The 14191-nt window shown below is 39.3% G+C and overlaps 1 protein-coding gene across 1 annotated transcript in view; it reads right to left on the bottom strand.

The window, feature by feature from the left end:
* Positions 1-14191, bottom strand: part of PIEZO2 (piezo type mechanosensitive ion channel component 2) — a 309138-nt gene that overhangs the window by 71528 nt on the left and 223419 nt on the right. The window contains exons 15-20 of the mRNA XM_065628394.1: positions 13779-13927; positions 12869-13042; positions 4760-4992; positions 1969-2129; positions 829-1005; positions 524-649 (exon numbers count right to left, since the gene is read on the bottom strand). Coding sequence (XP_065484466.1) covers positions 524-649; positions 829-1005; positions 1969-2129; positions 4760-4992; positions 12869-13042; positions 13779-13927 — 1020 coding nt within the window. The remainder of the gene's footprint in view (positions 1-523; positions 650-828; positions 1006-1968; positions 2130-4759; positions 4993-12868; positions 13043-13778; positions 13928-14191) is intronic.

Genomic DNA, 14191 nt, shown 5'->3' with positions numbered 1-14191 from the left:
ACAGGCATCAACCGCAAACAAGAAAAAAAACAAAGGACATCCATTTACTAGTGTCTGAATGAATTATTCTCTTAAGTCATTATATTTTCTAAGCTGTGGCTAAAGAATAAGCATTTTAAAATATTAACTGCTTATATGCATATACTGTAATTCAAGGCAATCACTCCGATTAGACCCATCAGTCCTTTGATACCTAAAAGCTATGTACCTCTTAATTACTTAGAGTTCTTAAATATCACATTTCTTAGAGTGCTTTTAACAGATGGTAGAGTCAGAAAGGCACACTTCTACATACAGATGATCTTAATTGGTACTGAATCCGTTCTGGAAATGTCCTGTGTAACAGATATGGCTTTCTGCTATCTCTTCTGCTTTGTACTTCCTTATTATCAATGGCTTGCATAATATTTTTGTGTCTGTGAGTGTGTGTGTGTGTGTGTGTGCCAGATGGTTTATTTCAAAGACATTGCTAATTTCATCACAAATAAGAAAATATCTCAATACAGATAATTAAAGAAGTTACCCTTAAGTACACAAGCAGGGGATAAGACTTCCTCAATCCAACCCACTCTGCAGGATCAACTGGCCCACTGTAGAGGACTGAGGTTTTGAGTTCTTCTAAATTGACCTTAGTTTCATTCTCTCCTGGCTAAAAATAAAATGCAACCATTTATAAAAAAATAAGTTTAAGGCTGCCTGGAGGCAGAATGGTAATCAGCAATAATACGTCAGGTGAACTGTAGTTTTCAGTACTTGATATGCTTCCTTTTGCTCTTCTTCATTGAAGAAGGCAGCAGTCAAGCCTTTTTAATATGCACTTGTACTCACCAATGTACAGTTACTGGAAAAAGTGCTGGGATCAATAGATGTGAGCTGGTACAACATTTTGCAGACAATAATCACACATGTCCAAACAGTGCAGATACTTGATGCCAATGGGCGAAACTGAGCATATGGCAAAGCAAGAGCCCAGGCAATTAAAAACACAAAGTTAAACAGAGACACCTGAAAACACAAAAACAGGATGGAAATTACACGGAATAACAAGAGATCTGTGAAAGTCTAACCTTTTCCACAGTAATTAAAAAAAAAAATCATTCAAAAGAAAGGGACATAGAAAAACTGTGAGAAAAATACTGAAAAAAATTTACAATATTCACAATAACACAGACACGAAGTGGTTACTAAAGAAGGAAATACTTCATAGCTTATAAAGAATGCTATATCCTACCTAATATTAATACTCCTAGACCCACAAAACTGCATACCCATCCTACAAACAGACATGAAATACAAAGGACCACATGCTGATTCTGTTGCTTTAGTACACATGAAACGAAGAAGAGATGATGCAGATCTGTGTATCAGTGGAACCCACCTTCATCCTTTTGACCTTTTTCCCCCCAAAGACGTGAGAAAAAGGATTTTATATATATATATATATATATATGCATATTTTTTTTTAGTGATCCAGTCCAACTACCCTGTTCAAAGAATGGTTATGTCAGGTAGAAAATTCACACTGCCCACACCAAAGGCATAGCTAAAGGTGTTCCTCCCTTTTTCTTTAGGCATAGTTCCATGTTCCTTTTTGTTCAGCACCAGACCCACTTAATTTCCCTAGACGTTCCTTTCCAACCCTTTTCTACACCCTCCATCCCTGGATGATGCCCACAGCCAGCTTGAGCAGGAGAAGGATTATGTCTCTTGAGTCCAAAGAATTAGACTAATAAAACCTTAATATCTGGAGAAAAGGGAAAGGCTGAAAATATCTAGGCAGATAGAATATCACTGTGGAAGAAGATGTCAAGGCAGGTCCCCAGCAGCTGACAAGCCCAGCTGGATCCTGCAATTTCAGTGAGGTCTGATACGAGGGAAGCATCTCCCTACACTTGGGTGTGCCACTGCATAGCTGATGCTGACAAGCCTCCACCATGGGTAAGATTTTGGCAGTGGGTGTTTACTTGCCTCTTTCACCGTGACCCAGATGATGTAAGAGGAAACAATTTTGATGATGTGCAGCTCCAACAGCCACCACACAAAGACTTGCATCTTATGAAAATACTCCAGGAATTTCAAAAACAGCACTGTAAGACGGTCGATCACCAGATGCCACTTGTTCCTTAAGTCTGCAGAGATGTTCAAGCAGAGAACCATTGAGAGGAGAAAAACAGAGGATATCTGTAAAAAGGAATGCTCCACTAGACTACAAAGAGCTTTCTACTTCTTCTCTTCTAGGCCTTAGAGTAAGAGAAGGAGGAGGTTAAAGGTATGGGTCGGTGGTTAACTAAGACAAAATGGGGTTGAGGCCCACTGAGCTGTGGTGCTTTCCCTTCTGACCCATATTCACTGAAAGGATTCCTCACTTGAAAAGGGTAGCAGTGTCTTCCCTTGGCAATTCTGCTTTTATTCCTCTCTAGCATAGCCCTTCTTGGGCTCCGTTTTCCTCCAGTATCTTTAGACCTAAGTTTACGGATCCCATCCAGGGCCTAGATCTGAGATACTCCAGCCCTGGCCCTTATCTAGCTGAGAAAGAACATGATTTTGTTTGACGTTTGGAAGCAATGAACCCAGTTTTTTTTCAGAAAGCACAGATTACTGCTATTCAGAAAGCTTTTCAGCCAACCTGGAAGAGATCCATGCACATTACGAGTAGGATTCTTGTCATATGGGTTTAGACAGCTATACTATAGATGTCTTCATATGTCAGAGTTATCTAAACTGCCTTGCAAACAGCACACCCTCCTAGAGCGTGATATGTGCTGTCCCAGAACAGACATCTGAAACAGACAAGGCAAATTGCAGTCCAGTTGCATATGTCCCTCAGTTGAAAAGTGAGCTTTAGCAAGTGAAGATCCTGAAACTGGGTGAACGTATGCCTTCGCAGACAGTATTTTGCTAAAAAAGCCATCCCCCCCAGTCATACCCCAGTGAGGAAACATGTGGCAACATCTATTATATATGAGTATACATGACAACACATATGCTGAACAGTGCTCTCTAAGTGCCCTATTTACTTGTGGGCCAGATATAAAACTGTTTCACCAGGCTGGTATATATTAGTATAAAGTCTTCACACTCTATGAGAGGTTTCAGAAGCATTTTGGAGATTAGGAAGGATTTTGCGTGATGTGAGAACATTCTTATGGTTAACATGAGAGATGAAAACATTTGCAAATGAAACCAAAATACATCACTGTCTAAGCTGTAAAAATGCAAACGAGTTACCAGCTTATGTATGTAATTATCTCAACTTATCTGGTTCTTTTATATATAAAGCAAACCGAGATGATTATCCTGTGTATATTTGTGTGAAAAAACAGAGGCACATTTTGTGAAAAAGCTGATTTCTGGAATACTTGACAAGCAAATTCAAATTATTTTTTTCTTCTGTCCTTTTTCTCCAACGACAACTAAGAAAATACTAATAAAAATGCTGAGCGATGTAAATGCCATAACTAAATAATTAAATTTGAAAAATTAATTAAGCTATAGAACTCTAATCCTTCATGTGTGCTTTTATAAGGACAATGATTGTGTTTTCAGAAGGTCTTTATTTATAGAATTGGATGTTCTCAGTCATTCTTTCATTGCATTTATTTTAATTTGCAGTGTTACCACCACACAGGGTATATGACATAACTTGTTGGTAGCAACAAATGCATGTACAGTTTAAGGATGGATCACACATGGCAAGCAGCACCTTGTGCTGCTGCCAAGCCCTGCTGGCTGGGGTGCAGAGAAGGTGCCAGGGAGAAGACTGCAGCTCCCCACTTCCCTGCTGGCATGTGTTGCTGCACAGGGTAACCTCTAACTTCTGGCCTCTGTCCCCAAGCCCTTCCAGCATGCAGGGGTGGCCAGAGTGCAACTAACTCATCACTCCTCACAGACCGCATGAAAGCTGGCCAAGAAAGGTTTCCATGGTCCATGAAGACCTCTGTGAGGGAAGATGTCTCAGCCAGGAAAGACAAATAGTTAGCCCTCCTGAGGCAGCTAAGCCAGATGCACTGCCATTTTGCCTTGACAAAGACCCTGTCCCTATCTATGCGTTGCAGTCCTTTGAATATTGGCATGGAAAACTAACTCTGTGGTAAGGCCATTTCCAGACAATACAGTTTCCTTGGGTGTTAAATGCCCTTCCCTGGTTTTCACTCCTGGCTCATATTCCAAACTGAGTCACGGAAATAATTCACGTTAGTTCATCCTAGTAATATCAAGGACGACAACATCAGCCTTACCCATGTCTGCCCTTGAGCATTTTTATGTTCATCTGGCACCAATTACACATTCCATATGCAGAAGTGAAAAATATGACACTAATGTGCACATGAATAATGAAGCAAAGCTATTGGGACTTCTGGAGTGGAGTGCCTTGAAAGCATGCGGTATCAGAGATTAAATATGTATGTGTATTTTCTTTATCATAAAGAGCTTTCACTCTAAAGGAGTTCTTAGGATTTGGGATAGTCTCCTATTAATCCAACCCAGACCACCTAGAAGGAAGAGGTGGGGTTTCCTTTGTTTTCATCCTCTCAGCATCCTACAGAAACAGTATGATTTTCCCTAGAAGAGACTGTAGCTTGTTGAATAATTGACAAGTAGACATCTGCTCAGTTCAGGTTATTTTGGTAAAGACCGTATGTAAAATTAGAAGGAAAATCTGATGATTGAAGTGAGCAAGGGTGACCAAGAATGAACCATCTGTTGCCACTGTTAACTAAGGCTGAGGAAGGCAAAATCTGCAATCTGCAGAGCTTACCTGTTGTTTCTTCTTCCTCTGATTCATTGTCTTCATCATAATCATCTTCCTTGTCCTCATCTTCCTTTTCTTCTTCTTTTCCTTTTTCGGCCCTCCCTTTCCCTCCCTCCCCCTCTGGCTCTTCCATTCTTTTCTCACCAGCCTCTTCCAGCATTTTATCCTCCTCCTTTTCTCTGCTGGCTGTTAAATTCATCATAGTTATGTCAGGCAGGCTTCCATCTTGGTGCACCAGTCTGTTGGTAAATAGTAGCATGTCAGCAAACTGACCAGTAATGGCATTGTAGTGTTTTTCTTTTTCACAAGGTATAATTAGAAAAAATAAACCATTCATGGAAAATGCCTTAGAAGTGGAAAAGTTAATGATTCTGGTACTTTCTCCAAACACACACTGCAAATTGAGTTGGAATGTATTAGTAACTCCTTCTCACTCAGATACTAATGGTTAGTTAGTAATGAGTGGTATTGGCACTTAAACTTGACATTTTCCTCACTGGAGGAAATGGTCAGAGTTTAAGATGTAGAAGCATGAAATGACATTGTTTAAGAGGAAACATTTCATGACTTCATAGGGAACTTACTCATTTTGGTGGTTTGGTATTTTTTTCTTGAGGCTGCTCAAAGTAATTGGAACAGAAAGAAAAAGGGAGATGAGAACAGAGGGGTTACAGAAGAAGGTCATCGACAAATATGTCATGCTACATCACAAGTCATAAAGCATTCTCCTACTCCATCTGCAGAAGCCTTCTGATGCCAAGAGCATGCCATCATGACATTCACAGGGCGCTTCTATAAAGAAACACAGAATTGCAGCACAGATGGAAAGGGGGCAACCTGTTTACACCAGTGTTAAACATGGTCAGTGTCGCACCATGCTGTCAGTAACACGGCTGAACCATCACAAGTATCCAACCAACTACTGTGAATGCATTTCCACCTTCTTCCACTTGAAAGATGAAGCTGGAAAGCCAAGGAATTTGTAAGTTTTCTTCCAGCTATACATTTGGGAACAAACAAAAGCAAAAATTCCACGGCTGTAGCTTCAGTATGTTTTATCATGTCTGTCTTTGATAGTGCCATTCATTCTCTCTGTTCTACATCTCACAGAGAATTGTTCTTAAATTTCTGTCTGTCTCTTACTAAATCTATCAGTAATTTTCAGACTAGCAAAACTGCGATACAACTGGTTTAACAAGGAAATGGTATTTCTCTATTGTCATGGTGCCAGTTTTTCTGACATTTATTGAGTATATATTTTTTCTTCACTGAGTCTCTTATGGCTTCAGATATATTCTTTTTTTTTTGGACCCCAGCTGTACTGTTGGGACTCACCTCCCATATTTGTAGAAAACCCACTCTTCTTAAGTCCCTGATCCTATATGCTTTGCTGAGCACAGTGCTTACTGCCATAAATAGTTCCTTTGCATTTGACTTCTTGCAATAAAGTCTCCCTTTGGCAAGTGCATATCTATACGATCAGGTCACCCAACGTTTAGTTATGCTATTGAAATTACTACACTCAGCATACTTTCAAGCACCTGTTAGACTGTTCCTGAATTAATGAAAGTAACTTTAATATGCTACAGTACCATCTCAGGGTTTTATTTTTCATGATGTGAAATTCTGGCATATTACCATTTAGGCAGGAAATTCTGCCAATTTTAACTAGGATTTTTACTGTTCAAGAAACTTAAAATCTACATTTATCCATCTGATCTTTAAAAAATAAGAACATTGGTTAAGCAGTTAATGAGCAAGTCAAAGAAGCAGAATTACTTTTTGAATATTTTGGAGTTGCAGTTTTTTCAAGGTGGAAACTTTGGTGCCTTAAATGAGGGAAAAACTACAGAAATTTGACTAAACAATCTTGAAGTAGAAATACCATACCAAGTAGCAAAAAGCAGAAAAGGTGGTTTAGAAGTTTAAGAAGACAGCCAAGCACCAAATAATCTCACTGAATAAATAAATTTATGTCAATGACTAATAAAATCCTGCACCATGGATTGGGCAATGAACTTGAGTGGCCAATAATCTTACGATCTTTTATAATCAATGATATATTCAGTAGTGTTGGCTACTGAAAATAGGGCTTTATCTCTGATATACTTTCATATTTAAGCTAGTGTATATACTAAAAGGATATTCAAATCTCTGTAAATGACTAAACAATAATATTTCCTAGAATTACATAATCTAACTTCACACATCTACCTAAAACTCTAATAATGTACCAACAGATTGTGTATAGAGAGAATGAATTTTCAGTTTAGTTCAAATATTATGAAAATACCTGATCACTATAAATTATTAGAGCCTATTTAAAAGGCAATAGCCAACTAAATGAAAGTATCCATACAATCGGACAGGTTTTGCACACGGGCAATTGCATTGATTTTTGTGAGGTATCTTCCCAACTGACTTTTATAATGGAAAAACCTACATTCACACTGGTGTAAATTAAGGACTTAGTGACTTACCTCAGTGTAAACTGGACAGAAACACAGTAACCCTACAGGATTTTGTATGACAAGACTCATCTTTCTCTTATTCATACAACTCCCATTCATATCCAGGAGATCCAGAAGGTGATGGGGTTATAAAGATGGGTACATGCAATATATATACCTGATAAAGCCTCAGTATAAACTTAGTTTTCAGTATCTTGGGGCTTAGTTTATTGACATCAGTAGGCTTGAGCATGGGACTGTGTGGTCAGGAGATCTAAGGCTAGATAAAAAGCCCTGCCTACTATTCAAAAAGTTACTCTGCTTGCATTTGTTCTTCCCAAACCTCCTCATTTATTGATAAGGTTGTTGTTCCTTTTTTATTTTAAATTTTATTTTCACTAAAAGATCACATGGTATCACATAACAGACAACACAGAGGTATCAGGATATAGCACTAGTTTAAAATATCTAAGACAAGCTGCCCGTACAGGCTTCACAGCTAGTCAGATCTAACTTGAGGCTGGAAACCACATACTGGTGGGAAATCACCCAAAATAACATAAAGGTATTGTGTCTGATACTTAGGAATAGAAATAACTAAATAATAATGCAGACAACAAGCCCTGAAGGTACAGCCACAAATGGTTTTAACTGAGAGCAGTTCTTACCCTCAAATTCATTTAATAGGGTGTCAATAATGAGAAGTATACTAGTAGATCTGGTTTTATGCATCAAAGCAATTTCAGAGGCACTAAAATCAGGGATGTGTCCCAGGTCCTTGCTAGACTAGTACTTTCATCTATTCCTAATTTGCTAAGGCAGATGATTAACTAATAACAACTTGCTGGATGCATTATAAAGCACTTTTTTCCTTTGATAATTTTTTGTGATCCGTTTATGAATTGGTTGAAACTTTCTGTCCCGAAACCGTTTCTCAAGCACCAGTCATGCACAGCCTTAATAACATATAGCTTTCCACTCTGCAGAATGTTGGTGACCTATCTCCTAAATATTCAGCATGCAAGATCCAAACCGAGGACACAGTGCCATACCTCCATTGGCAGGACCCTGAGTGCTTTCCTGCCCTTGAAGGGATTTTTTTCTGCCTGTATCCAAGGCCAGCTGGCTGGGATGTGCTGGGTTGTGTGGAGAAGCCTCAGCTCAGGGGGTGACTCTCCTTTCTTTGGGAATTGCTGTCACACTGAGGCCCTAGACCTCAGCTGCATGGCAGCTGTGTCTGCACCTGTTCCCGTGCCCTCCTGATCCAAAACCTGACACACAGCCCGACTCCCTGCCTTCACCTCCTATCTGGGTCATCTTCATGGGCTTGCTGGGAGCTCACCAGGTGGGGGCTGACCCTTGTCACCATCTCCAGACCCGATCCTCACCCTCAGTTGCTGGTTTCCATTCCCGATTCCCTGTCGGTGAGAGCCCAGCCTTGCCTCCTGGTCGTGCCTTTCAGCTCCTGGCTTGGTTGCCCTCGCCGAGCTGTCTGCCCTCGCTGCTCCCCAACACACAGGCTTCCTACAGGCCAGTTTTACAGCTCTGGTGAACTTTTAAGAACCCTGGCTTAAACTCTGTGATGACATTTGAAGAAGGAGCGTGAACATGACACATAAATTAACTACTTCTTAGAGCAGGTAGTCACAAATATCTAAACAGGGGATTTTCTTGGCTTTTCTGTTTATATTCAGTAGTGACAACAAATTCAGAAGTTCTTCTGTTCTCAGAACTGATTAAACAAAAGCCCACATATACTCCAGCCAAATATTTTGAAAGAAATCTCCTCTATGGAACTGTTTTCAAGAGGCCATTTATAAAGGGGCAACGACGATGGCAATATGGGCTTTTGTAGTTTGGATCCTGCAGCACCCACCTCAGTCCATGAATTACTAGCCTTAGCATGCAACGTTTCAGTGTCTTGTATGTTCCATTTCTGTCTCTGAATTGGGAAATCTCAGCCTGTACAAACTCTTAATACACACTGCACATCTAAATGACCTGACCCTCAAATTCCCTTTCTTAGGGGCTTGTGTGTGTCTGCGCGTCTTTGTGTACATGTGCACGTGCAGGCATGCATTTTTCCATGCACAAAGGGTAGACAAACGAGCATCCTCAACCAAGTCTATTGTCCACAGCCAATTACAAATAGCACCGATTACTCCTGTACTGAGGCACGGGCAAAGTTTAAGAAAAGAATTCCCAGCTGGAAGATGAACTCACAACATATACATATGCAGGAGAGATGTATTAACTACTTCACCAGCTTTAGAAGATTACAATACTGAACAATTCTCTCCCTGCTTACTTCACAGTATTGTGCAGCAAGAATGTATTTTTGCTTTAAGGCAATTAAAAAGTAACAAATAAGGTATGTTTGTTTTAAAGAAAAGGAAGAATTGAAGTACCCACCTATTAATTATTAGATAAACACGGCCATTGACTTTGGCATGGCTATGAGGTGGGAGATGAAAGCACAAGAATGCATGGGATGAAAATGGGAAATGAATTAGAGAGAGAGAAAAGGAAATCATTAAACAGTAACGAATGCACTTTACTGTGTACCAAGAGAGACACATTGTCATAACAAAGCACAGTCTGAAAGCTTAATACACACCATGCAGCAAAACGTCTAAGAAGCTTATAAATGCAATACTTAGACATTTAGACTTTATGCAACTTTAGTTAGAACTACAGGTACTTTTCATAGTCCCCAAAATGCGAGAACAGCCTCTACCACTTTATCTCAAGTAAGTCTTAGAATATTCCTATTTTTAAAAATAGAGCCTTACTCTTGAACACACTCTGCAAACTTTGCTCACGTAAAGCAGCATCTTAATACATGAACAGTCTCAGCAATTTTAACAGGGCTCTTCAGTTAGGCACAAACATAATATCATAATCATACAGAGGCAGACGGAGGAACTAGAGCTACTTTCCCTATTACTTTCATGACTAATTCTCATCTTCTGTGGTTGTTTTAACAAGTTTGCTATTAAATGATTGAGTTCTGTCTGCATACTCAAAATTAAGATTTAGTTTCTTTATTTAAACTTTTTTGTCCGTTGCAAAAGAAGCAACATAAAAGCAATTTTGAAAGGTAAATGTTTTCAAAGAGAGAGTGAAGTTTTAGTGGTTTTGTAAGAAGATTGCACATTTACATATGAGCCTTTAATCTATGTTTTAATTGTCCCTGCAACTTATTTCTATTGCTAGCATTACTGTTAAGCTGGAGCTGGTTGTTGTGCTAGTTCTTATCCAGGTTCATGCATCATCAATACAAATGTCAGATGAGCTCTCATCCTGAAGCTTTGTACTACAAAGCTGGCTGATGCTCAGTACTGATTTATTGCATCAAGAGGGAAGAAAATAGCTGGATTTTATATGTCAAGCATGGTTTATGGTAATGCAAACCAGAAAAAGAATTCTGATTTGGGTACTGGCCACACTTGTGAAAGTTTCTGAGGAGGAACAAATCATATATGTGATAACTCTGCTTTTGAAACACTGCAAAATGGCAAATGTAGCACATACACCAAATTTAAGAGTTAAAAATATCCAGGTATTTATCTGACAGCTCAATGCAATCTAGTACACATTTAGATTTTTTAAAAATAGCAATATATCAGCAAGGCAAAAAACCTAATGGTATCACATCATCCTCTTCACCTATCACTTCAGTAAAACACCCAATGTGACAACAAGTGTCTACTGTCAGCACCTTAAGGCTACTTACTCCTGGCAAAAACGTCACTACCAACAAAATCCTACAAACTTCTTTACCAACAATGGTATTTTTTTTCTCTCAACAGGACACTAAAACATTTTGTGTCTAACTTCACAGTGATGCCGTCCTTCGAGAATGATGTAACTTTAGTCACAGTTTAGTCACAGTGATTCTCTTCATGCCAGCATTTGGAGAGCTGTAGCTAATATTTTGGTATCTTTCACACATAACAGAGAGATTTGCAAGTAATAGTTTCACAAGTAGAGTGTGTTGCACCGTGAACCCACCTAAATCTTGGGAGTGCCACAGGTTGTCTTTTCCATTTTGTGCCTACCAGATCACACTAAGAGTGAGGTGGAAGGTGTTTCTATGTTACTCAGCACAAGTGCAAAGTGTTTGGGCTACAAAAGAACTTGTGCAGTTACTGAAAACTGTTGTGCATTCCCCCAAAATGCCTCAGCCCAGGAACGACCCCTGTTTCAGCTCAGACATCTGTCTGGGCTTTGGCTTCAGGGCTTGGATGACCAGTTCAGAGATGTTAACGTGCACCTGCTGCTGGACAAAAAGTCTGCTATGAGCAAAGAAAGTTTGCTCACAGGCCATTTCAAAGGGCCCTTGAACCTACCATCAGATTTAGCAATTCGAGAAAAGCAAAAGGAAGAATTATTATGGAAACAGTCATTTAAAAAGGTAAGTTAATAAATAATACAACATTGTTAGGAAATTTTATCAAGTTTGATTTGTTCTGGTTTTGGCAACTTATTTAAATACAGAAACCAGAAGCACTCTATAAAAGTAGAGCTTATTCACATGCACAGCTGATAGGAAGCACAAACATACTTGTAGCATACGCTGTAAAGTTGCTTCATATTAAATTGAACGCATTAAAAATATCTGAAATTCTTTTGTAAATCTAGCAAATTCCAAACCAGAATTCTCTGCTAAGGTAAACTGCCATTATTCCACAACGCATTGTGGCGTACCTGATGTTATGCAGCTAGTCCCCACGCACAGAACTGCAGCTGAGTTACTTTTAACATTGGGCAGGCAAACACTTTTAAAATAGCATCTAAATTAATTGGTTCCTTCAAAGAACTAGTGTAAATGTCATTGCATAATATGATACCATTTACTATGAAACCATATCTCTCTCTTATGCTCCTGGAGCACGATTCTAGGCCAGATATGTTTGTATGCAGGAGAAAATGGAAGAGTTAAACAGAGCAAAAATGAGGACCCAAAGTCATGAAAAAATGCTAACGAACTTCTTGATGAGATCGTTGAACGTCTCAAAGAGCTAACACAGCCAAGGGTCAGTACTTTAAAGAATGACTACAGGTTTGGGATTTTTCCATATCTGAAGTTCAGCTTCTCAAAAAGGCTTAATTGTCCAATGCAAATGCGGTATTTGTCAAAGGTCTCCCAATCTTTGTTTGGCCCTCAAAACTGACATTGAAAAATGGAAGTGACCCAAATTAAAACCCGTATTTTCTATTATTGACAGGACTTACAAAAAGGCACATATAGCTATTAAACATCTAACTCCCATTAAATGTCAAAGACAATGAGACAAATAAAAACATAAATATTAACAGTACCTTTGAAAATGTACTCCAAAATGAAAAAACCTTAACATGTAGGGGAAAGTGGCGGAAAACAGATACTTTGGTTGTGATTTATTTAGCCAGGTGCTGGACAGAATCATAGAATAGTTTGAGTTGGAAAGGACCTTAAAGATCATCTATTTCCAACCTCTCTGCCATGGGCAGGGAAACCTGCCACTAGATTAGGATGTTGCTTATTTTTTCTCCCTTCTTTTTAAACCAGGTAGTCATAGCAAAGGCAAATAACATCTAATGAAACATGAGCATTACCATACAGTTGGAAACAGCATTTTCATACAGATAATGAACAGCTCCATTTGCTTTGTTTCTTTACCTGTAGATAGTGTTGTCCTGTTTGCTGGTTACAGCTTTTAAATCAGTGAGCTGGAGAAATCGGTCATGGAAGTAGTGAAGGTGTAAGATACACGCCAGTAGGAAGGAGGTGGGTATAAAGATGCGTGTGAATAGCTCAGCCACAGAAAACCGTTTTAAGCCAAGGTCTGCTAGTCTGGAAAAAAAAGTAAGCCACTAAGTCACCTTTTCACACCAAAATATTTTCCTTGCCAGGAAACATTACTAATCATTCGCAATGGGAAATAAGAGGCTAGTACTTGTTATGTGGTTTTAGTTGTTTAACTTCTTCTAAACCAGCAAGTTTCAAAATGCAAATATCTTGCATTTGGACTCAGTAATGTAGAGAGATACTGCAAATGTAGAGATCTAAATGAATCAACCCTGCCACAGATCTCTTGAACAAGATGAGTTGTCTCTGACTGAAAGCCCTGCACTGGAGATCCACTCATATTGCATATACTGTCTCACGTAAGTTCGTGTTGAGAAATACCCAAGGAGGAAGAAACTCAGCCCTCCTCATTAGCAGGAGGGAAGGTCCACCTTCATCAGCTCCAGACATCCTACAAATCTGCCCTTAATCTCTCTTTGGATCTTATTGCTATGGCCAAAGAGGTAGAAAGAACTATGGGTACTGAACTGGGAACAGGAGAGAAGCCAAGGCCTTGGCATCAGATGGGAGGAAATAACGACTCTTTTGAGACCCTCTCATGTTCTTGCTGATCTCTACTGTTACACAATAAATCTATGGCTTCAGAGCTTAAAGTCAGCTATATCTGGGGATGGGCTTATGATGTTTTTCCCTCACAAGAAGGAAAAGTGCTTCTCAGAGCATTCTATCACGCTGAGCTCAAAAGTCCAAAGAAAAAATGAAATTAAACGAAAACACTTACTTGTTTTCATCCAGGCCTGTCATGTTCTTCCACAAGCCAGGGAATGACTCAAACTGGTATGTATAGATGAAGATAAGTACCAACATCGTGTAAACAACCACTGACATCCAGAAGTATTTTAAAATCTTTCTCCACCATTCATAGTGCACCTGAAAATCATAAACTAAAGATGTTGAAACAAGCTGAAGGCAAAGACACTGACAAAAATACTGACAACACTGTACTGGCAAACATACACTAAGAATCCTGTTTTACCTAGCTGGTCTGAAGTAAACAATGCTTCCGAAACAGCAGCTACAGTTCATTGAGATACAGTTTTTACTCCTGATGCACATACACCCGAGTACAGACTTTTGTGTAAAAATGTCTGTTGGGACATGGCCAAAGGCATAAAGGCCAGGGACAGCCTCAGT

Source organism: Caloenas nicobarica, chromosome 2 (genome assembly GCF_036013445.1).
Source record: "Caloenas nicobarica isolate bCalNic1 chromosome 2, bCalNic1.hap1, whole genome shotgun sequence".
Lineage (NCBI taxonomy): Eukaryota > Metazoa > Chordata > Aves > Columbiformes > Columbidae > Caloenas > Caloenas nicobarica.
The sequence above is the reverse complement of the archived record's forward strand: the minus strand, read 5'-3'. Positions and strand labels throughout refer to the sequence as shown.